The sequence below is a fragment of the Apis laboriosa genome, unplaced genomic scaffold (assembly GCF_014066325.1).
Source record: "Apis laboriosa isolate Shangri-la unplaced genomic scaffold, ASM1406632v1 scaffold40_cov151, whole genome shotgun sequence".
Classification (NCBI taxonomy): domain Eukaryota; kingdom Metazoa; phylum Arthropoda; class Insecta; order Hymenoptera; family Apidae; genus Apis; species Apis laboriosa.
The window spans coordinates 1-9,099 of NW_025223180.1; the positions used below are offsets into that span (position 1 = coordinate 1).

At 29.1% G+C, this 9,099-nt stretch overlaps 2 protein-coding genes across 4 annotated transcripts; both read left to right on the forward strand.

Annotated features, from left to right (window-relative positions):
* The first annotated feature begins 1,390 nt into the window (after positions 1-1,390).
* Positions 1,391-3,673, forward strand: LOC122715830. 2 transcript variants are annotated; one of them, XM_043938332.1, is made up of 2 exons: positions 1,391-1,578; positions 2,426-3,673. In XM_043938332.1, the coding sequence occupies exons 1-2, from the start codon at positions 1,495-1,497 to the stop codon at positions 3,566-3,568; spliced, it is 1,227 nt and encodes a 408-aa protein (XP_043794267.1). In that variant the 5' UTR covers positions 1,391-1,494; the 3' UTR covers positions 3,569-3,673. The 2 variants fall into 2 exon arrangements, with proteins under 2 accessions (XP_043794267.1, XP_043794269.1); XM_043938334.1 differs by lacking the exon at positions 1,391-1,578 and adding an exon at positions 1,653-2,345.
* Positions 3,674-4,294: 621 nt separating this feature from the next.
* LOC122715765 lies at positions 4,295-8,416 on the forward strand. 2 transcript variants are annotated; one of them, XM_043938201.1, is made up of 3 exons: positions 4,295-6,012; positions 6,562-6,930; positions 7,213-8,416. In XM_043938201.1, the coding sequence occupies exons 1-3, from the start codon at positions 5,720-5,722 to the stop codon at positions 7,508-7,510; spliced, it is 960 nt and encodes a 319-aa protein (XP_043794136.1). In that variant the 5' UTR covers positions 4,295-5,719; the 3' UTR covers positions 7,511-8,416. The 2 variants fall into 2 exon arrangements, with proteins under 2 accessions (XP_043794136.1, XP_043794135.1); XM_043938200.1 differs by having other exon boundaries at positions 4,306-6,012; positions 6,466-6,930.
* Positions 8,417-9,099: the final 683 nt, after the last annotated feature.

Sequence of the window (9,099 nt, forward strand, 5' to 3'; positions counted from 1 at the left end):
ATTGATAATTCGAACGATAATTCAACAAAAATGATTAAAAAGTTAAAAGAAAAGAAAAGATAAAGAAAAAATGTCGTTGAACCTTTTTATAAATCTTATAAATTAATAATGAAAAAAAAATTAGACTATTCGAGAAACGAAAAATATTAAAATTAAAAATTTATAAACGTAACGTAAGAACGAAAAAAAAAGAAGCATCGTGATAATAATTGATAAATTAATGAAATGAAATGAATATTAATATTATAGCGAATGTGAATCGCGTCGATTGTTGTTGTGTGTGTCGATTAAACGTGGTCGGTTTCCGAACACGGAACGGGACGGATGTTTTCGTTTCTGCTCTCCGAATGAAAATTATCGATATCGATGTACGTTATGTTAAATAAAATATTAAAAATTAAAAAATTAAATATTAAAGATATTATGAATAATTGTTAAGTAAATAAAGTATGGAAGTGTAAGAATATAATTATTAATACATAAATCGATGAAAAGGAGAATTAAGTATTTATCGAATACGAGGATACGATAAAATGAAGAACGAAACGAGTCGAAACGTAAAAAAAAAAAAAAATAATTCTTTAACCGATAAATACTTAGAGATTGAAAAAAAAAAAAATATAATCATTAAAATCGATAAATAAAACAAAAATTTCGAATTATTCGATTCCTTTCCTTTATTTCGTTTTTAATTTGCATATTTTTTTCTTTTTCTCTTACATTTCGAATATTAAGATATCGAGAATTAAAATTAAAATATCATTTAATCGTATTCGAATTCGGTCGTAAATCGAATTCCAAAAATAAAAATGAAAGAGAAAAAACGAAAATATAACGTAATAAATTTGAAAAAAGAAAAAGAAATTAGCACGTTCGGGATGATACCGGTGGAAACGAAATTGTGAATTAATGGAGAAAAAAGGCAGGAAATCTTAAGCGTGAAATTTTAGCTTATTAATATACGAATATTTATTAATTTTTGAGATGTTGTTGAACGATTTTCGATTCCAAGTTTCGTGCACAAACGTTATTGCATCGAATGCTGCTTATCCGGATGTTTCAACGGTTCTCGTTATATTAATAAAATGACGCGTTTCGTATAGTAGTCGAGTACCCGATAACGTTTTGTTGCATCGGCCTATCTATAGTATATCCGATCTATGATCCATCGAAGATCTGATCGTTTGTTCTTAAGAAGTTAAACGCGTTAAATTCGACTAATGTCGAATACGAGTCTTAGCGAAGGACCCTCTTGCTTCTGTGCTGCCTCGCAAGCCTGAAACTTCTTTTCAGCGATGAACGATACAAAAAATTCTATCGAATGTTACTTCTATTCTCTATCTCGTCTATGACTCGGAGGTTAGTCTTATATCCTTCGTTTTCTCACGAGTTTCCGATATGTCCGTAGATGTGTAAACGTTGGTATTTGTGAAGATAAATTGTTGTTTTCACTTTAATTTCTCTCAAAGATATATTATTTTGATTCATATAATTATGAAAATGATACGTTTCGTATGGATTTGGAAAATTATTTTTCGTTGCGCGATGTTTATTCTGTGTATTCAGTCCGAGATATTCGTAAGTAATAAAAATATTGGTTAGGTCGTAAAATAAACTTTCTTGAATTTGTTTTGCATCGTTGTTATTTTTTATCGTCAAAATTTCGATCGACGAAGAAACATTGTTTCTTCGAAAAGTTAAAAAAAGATGATTCTGTTTCTTAATTTATATTTTATAATTAAGATTTTTGATAAAAAATGAGTGAATACGTGTCTCGAGTAAAGTTTCTAAAATACATTTTAAATATTTGTTATGATGTGATATTTTGAACTATATATGATTTAACTGTTTTCTTTATTTTTCGTAATAAAGATGCTATGTAAAATGTAATGTACACTGAATTTTTTAACGCGAAAGTATTTAATTTAATATGAATATTTAGAAATGTATTAATTTTTTGATATTTTCGTTTTTTTTTCTTCCTGAAATCTATGTTGTGTCTCGTAGCTGTATCTCGTATAGAGAAATGCGTATAATTTTTATTATCTTCGCTATGTACGTACGTGATATGTTGATTCCACGTAAAATTTAATCGAATATTTATAAAACTTATTGGCAAACTTTTAAGCATTTTCAGTTTTTAATATTTTTTTATTGAGCAAAATGTTATTTCCTGCTGAGAAGAAAAAAATTATGATTTGATTGTGATTTCTTATCTCTGTAAGAATTGAGAATTGTGATAACTGTAATAATTTGCTTGGTATAATAATGAAAATTTGTGAAATGCAGAATTTATATTATACCTGTGCTGAACGTATAAAACGTATAAAATATATAGGATGAGTGTAATAAGTATTAATTTTATAAATGATATTTTAATAAATAAAGATTAATTGATTGTAATTTTAACTTTTATGTTTTTCAGGATATTGTAAACTCTGTAAAGGTGAATTTCTCGTGCTTGAACCGAACTGCTGGGTTTTATGCTGATACGGATGCTAGTTGTAAAATATATTATACCTGTGATGAATATGGGAATAAATTTACTTATCATTGCCCGGAAGAGACTGCTTTTCGACAAGATGCCTTGATATGCGATCATGCTCATCTTGTGCGTTGTGAAAAAAGTATTTCACGCTCTGCTCTGAAACAATATAATGAAAAACCCGAGGAAACCAAGGATGATGATTCTTCTTATCCAAAAGATAAGGGTCGATCTCTTTTTCCTTCTTTCCCTGTGACGCAATTGATGAAAACGAACAACGAAGTGGGATATAAATTTATCTCTAATTCTGACCGACCACTCAAAAATCTAGATAAAACTACTGAAGATAAAGCGATTGATTCATTTTATCCGTCGAATTATAATAATGTAATCACTACTAATTCTGAGACGAGTACTGGAACGCGTTATACGATTGGTGAATATGATAAAAATGGTTTAAAGAAAAATGAAAGTTTTTCTATTCGGATCCAAAGTTTTTACGACGAGGATAAACGTAATGAGAAATCCACGCTTAACCAAAGAAATTATTCGCAACAAAAAATGAACGATGCTGTGTACAATCTCCTAAAAGTGTCTTCGAATACGTTATCTCAAAATATTCGAACTCGAGAGAATAATGTAAAGGATTATCAACCTGTCAAGAATGCTGATCATTTTTTGAAATTATCTTCTATAAATTATAGAAATTATCCATATTTGGAAACGTTGAAATCTATTCAAAGAAATACAAAAATTCTTCCTACTACGGCCAGTACTGCGACGGCGAATATCGCCTTGGCTACTACTGAATTACCCGTGTACGCTTTAACGTTATCTTTGAAACCTTTAATACCGAATGAATTAGAATATGATCCGTATTATCCAGGATATTCCACGACAACGGAAACTTATTATACTCCCGTGCAAAATATTAAAGAATGGTCTCTGGTTGGAAATTCTACTCGAACGATGTGGACCAATGTTCATTTTCAATTACCATCGGTTTTACCAGACTTAAATTCTTTGGATGATATTGTTGATCGTAGAAGGTTGCTTTATATTCCTCGAATTAAGTTCAATTGATATAAATATTTTTTTATCGAATATAAATAAATGTATAAATTTTGCGAGATTATTTATTTGAATCAATTATAAAATAAATTATAACTATTGAACTAGCAAAAATTAATAAAATTAAATGAATAGATTATATATATTTATTCAGAATTGATATTAAATATTTTGTATACGAATTTTTTTTATAAATTTAATGAAGAAATAAATGAAGGATCGTATATTTCTTTGATCGTTAAATAAGAATTTCGTGTAAAAATTTCGAATAATGTAAGTAAAAAATGTAAATAAAATAATTAATTATTAAAGATAGCTCCTAAGGTTTTTCTCCTGTTTATATCCGATTATAATATCTGATACTTTGCTCTTTGTTATCTTATTCGTTTATTGAAAAACTTTTGAAAGCTTTATTCGATTCTTTTGCCAAGTATTTTGACGTTATTATTAATGAGTGTTGCGTGCATGATTTAAAGTATTAAATAAATACTTGCACAAATTATTGTTTAATAATTAATAAATCATCGGTATCAAAGTATCGTGCGAACGGACGAACTAAACGATATATTCGTATATTTAAAAAAATCGTTCAAAAATTTTCCAACTTGATTGAATTGAAACGGCGATTTCGCACCATTTTGCGCGAATCCTATTTCATTGAAAAAAAAAAAAAAAAAAAGATAAGAGATTAAAATTCGAAATTGAAATTTTACGAGAATATTTACCTCGAAAAAAAAAATTATCCTTTTGTTGCGTAATGTACCGTTGTTTCGATTTTGTATAAAAACATCATTGATACGGATATATAGGTATATTCGTTTCGATACGACGTGTTACGCATCGCGTGTCGCGTATATACGTATCGTTTATCTTTTTCGATTTGACGATCGTTCAATGATATCGTTGAAACGATAATTATCCAATTATACGAATTTACGCGTGTACGGAAAGTCTCGTGACTTGTGATACGATCGATAAATGAGTAAAGAAACTATTGTTCGTATACAAATATATTGAAAATAAAGAATACAATGTCGTATACCTATATTTAAATCCGAATTTGACTATAATTTCCGACGAGATGGATAATGTGGATATAGAGGAACGTGCAAAAATAAGTAGAGTCGATAATCGTAATACCGATTACGTTTGAAAGATAAAATAACGTTATTATTAATCCGTTGATATCTTGCGTTTGTGCTGTGTTATCTCTTCTCTCCTCCTTCCCCTCCTTTCTTTTGACGATTACATCGAAATTTAACATTTTAAGAACGCGACATAATCAAATTGTACATTGTATGTTCCGTGTCATTGATATAGAGTTTGCAAGGGTGGCTTTCCTTGTTTCTATCGATCGACGCCTGTGCAGTGAGCGACCTCGACTTGACCGCCGACCATAGCCCGGAAGAAGTAATCATCGTTCGATCCTTTTATATTTCGAATCTGTTTATATAATTATAAATCTTAAACTCGTTTTTCTCGTGTTTGCGTCGTTCGTTCGCGTGTTTATTCTCGTTTATCGAAGATTGAACAAGAAGTACAAGAAGGAAAGAACGAGAAACGCGTCCATAGAGAACGCTGAAAATTATCGGAGCAACATCTAAGAAAGCATATACGTGTGTATGTTGCGAGGTAATTGCAGATCTGTCGTTCTTTTAAAATGAGACGACTCTTCTTCGTTTTAAAGGATAATTATAAATATGATAAATAATATGTAAAAATATCATAAAATATGTCCGTGTTAAAGAATCGGATCGCTGTTCGAATGCGGTATGGAAAAGAATCTGAAATTAATTTGTTTAATGATTCAAACGTGATATAATATTAATTCTAGTAATGTTGCGAAACTATATAAAAGTGTTTGGAAATCGATAATTGTTTGAAAACTATTTTTCAATGTCAAATATTGAAAGAACGATTTATGACTCCGAAAACAATGGAGATATGTGTTGTAATGAAATTTTGAAGATTCAAAGTTGATGAAGAATTCGATTTTACTGATATTAAATTAAATAAAAATTGGAAAGAAAAATCATTAAGAAATTATGAAGAACTGTGACATTGAGTTAAGAATGACGACGAACGATGAACATAATAATATAAAATTTTTCATATTTTACGAAAAAAGTTCCAACAGTTGAAAAGATATTGAAAGATAGAAAAATGTCCGAAAGTAAAGCGAAACCGGCATCGCCGATACCACCGCCTGCTTCTACGCAATGCTGTAATAGCTTAACGGATACGCAGTGTCCAGCGCTCCAAGTTACACCACGAATGTTGCGTTCTCCCAGTCATGAGAGTGTTACAACTGACCTTTCTCTATTTAGCGTATCTTCGATAGCGAGCGAGTTGCGAGGGGTTAATAGACTGGTTACTTTTAAATCGTATACCGATGTACATCTAACTGGTCGTGGCCCATCACCGAAACCTGATTCTCGTCAGATCCAAAGTAACAGGTATGTATTATAATAAATAAGTCTTAACCGATGTTTTTATATATCAATTTTTAAACTTGTTTTTGTTGTTGTCTTCTGTAGTATCGAGAATGCTTTGAAAGTATTTCGCGAATATATGTATATTAATATCCTGTGTAAGAAAAGCGTTATATTATTTTTTCTATTTTTTTTTTTTTTTTTTTTTTTTTATGTAAAGGATCGACCTAACGTTGTACGTACATATAGGAATCGATACGCCTTATTGAAATTCGAATAAAAAGAAAAATGCTGTATTGCGATAAACATGATGGAAAATTAATTGTTTGTGCGATAGAAATAACAAGATTTTATATATGAAACGTTCGATTAATTTTACGGGATTTTAAAAATATAAAAATATAAAAGTTTGAGAAAATTATTCTAAAAATTATTGTATTTTGTTTAAATTTCCAATATTTGTTCTAACCTTTTTAGGCCAGCCGATATACCAGAAATTCTTTGGTTTGAGGAAGAAAATGAATTAATTCGTAGTTGTGGTGTACTTTCATCGGCACTTGGTCTTCGTAAAAGTTTTAGCACGAGTGACGTATCTCAACTGCCAAGTCCGGATATATTGGGCCCGAACGGTTTACGAGCAGCTGTATCCACATTGGCTCTCAACACTGCCCAAAGAAACACTTTGCTTTTGGAACATGCACGGCTTGATCATGCTTCGAGATCGTGTAGTACGTGGGTTGCGGTTGGTGAACCAGTTGCGAATACGTCACAACTTCCTAGTCCTCATGGTGGAGCTATGCAAGAACAGCAGCAACAACAAACTTCCGCCTCTCAATCGGCTCAACAACCTCCTGTTGCATCGCATCCACCGATACCTTTCACAGGAGCTGATTTCGTTAGATCTGTCAATAAAAAGGTTCGCCAAAATTATATACGCCGAAGGTTAGTCCGAATTTATTTAATTGTATATTTTATTAAATTGTTTGTTGAAGTTAAAGTTTGTTTTCATAAAGCGAAAAAAGTAAAATTAGTAAAAAGATAAAATAAATATTGTTCAATATTGCGTGTCGTATGCGAGCGTTGTCTTAAAGTATGACGTTAAGATCTAATTTTATTCTAATTTTATATATTTAAAATTAATTTATGATATTTGAACGTCAAATGCAATGTAAATTTTTATTATTTAGATTAACGGATTAATATCCGATTTATTATAATTTTTAGATTATTAACAACATATCGCGCTTTGGAGCGGCTTTCGCAAAGCGAATTTAATTTAGATCAATTGGAGGTTGTGGCAAGTGCAGCGCAAACAACTTCCGGAACTACGTTACTGGTCCCTGGAACGACAGGAACTACTGGATCTTCGTTATTAGGACAAAAGGAACGAAATCATGCTTTAACCATTAAAGATGTTGAAAGAGAACGTGGAAATCAATTATCCAAATACGAAAGAAATATGATGATTTTTAACTGGCTGCATACTCTTGACGATACTGCTATTGTTGACAGTGTAGAATAAATTACGTTAATTTTGCTAGAAGCTGAAAGATCTAGTCGGTAGAAAAATCATTAACGGTTAAAATTCTGAAATACGTTACGGAGAAATGTTTTATTTTATATAAAAGAGACAATTTGAAAAATTTGAAGAAAATGAATAAAAATGAATATAGGCAGAATAATAATATCTAACCGGCTAAATCTTTTGATCTCTGGTATAATAATCTTGGGCAATTATAATTAATATTTCCACTACGCTTAACATTAATTACGGTACATGTTATACGGAAAAAAAAATTTGTATCGAAATATATTAAAACTCAAACTTCTCACACGACAAATATAACATTCAAAAATTATTTACTCTTTTACAATTTAAAATATTATTTTTATAATATATGTATAATTATAATTTTATGAACTTTGTTTCAAAATGCACTATTTAAACGTTGAACGATCGAACGCTCGACGTCACTTGTACGTATCCTCGGATGTCTCGAGATGATGCCAAATTAATATTGCGTGTTCAAGAGGTCAAATAAATGAGAAAAGTTCCATATCCGAGGATTTTTTATTAAATAGTTACGAGAGATCGATTATATGTTGTCTGTTAAGCAAAGTTATATAGGTAATACTATTAATTTTGAGATTTTATAAAATTCCCGCTTGAGAAATATACCTAGTATCATTTTTCGTTGTTATTATACATAATAATTTCACAAAACTTGACGTTATAAAAGATGGATTTTTTTTTGTTTGTGATAAAAAAAAATTTAATTTTAATTGAAAATAACGATTAATAAATTTTTTCGACTTATTCTTGATATATTATAGATTTTTATAAAAATGGCACTCTGAATACGCTCTTAATGCTAAACACCATTTCTGTGTACATTAACTATTTTATGTAACTTTATAAATAAAAATTAAGCAGCTAAATATAATGACAATGTGTAAATATTAGTTTTTCATTCCCATAAAAATTTCAAATATTTTTTTGTAAATTCAAAATTACAGAATTTAAATGTAACGATAGATACATTAAATTTTAGAAAAATAAAAAAAAACGCAAAAAGATGCGATGAAGTGGTAAGAATTTCCTATTTGAAATAAATTCTTTATATATTAAAAAATCAATGATATAAATCAATGATATAAAAAAATAGAATTATTTAATATGTATAATACATGTATATATATGATAATAATAATATATATAGTAAAACACTTGTTACATATGTTATATATAATATATGTAATAAAATTACGTATATGTACATATACGTGTACACTATACGCAAAGCATTAATTTATTTTATTTCTTTCGTTATATATTTAAATAATCACATTTTTTTTTAGATACGGAGTGTTAATGTATATTATTTTACATTAATCTTTAACATCTTTAAACGATTGAAATTATATATCGAAACGAATACAAAAATTGATATGCAAAAATATCGATTGTGATTTATTTATCAAGTTATAAATAATTTTATGCGCCATACGTACCACCAGTATCATATTACAACATTACTTGCCTTTACATTATAGATTAAATATATGTATCTTATCGTATATATTTACATTTATATATATATATATATATAT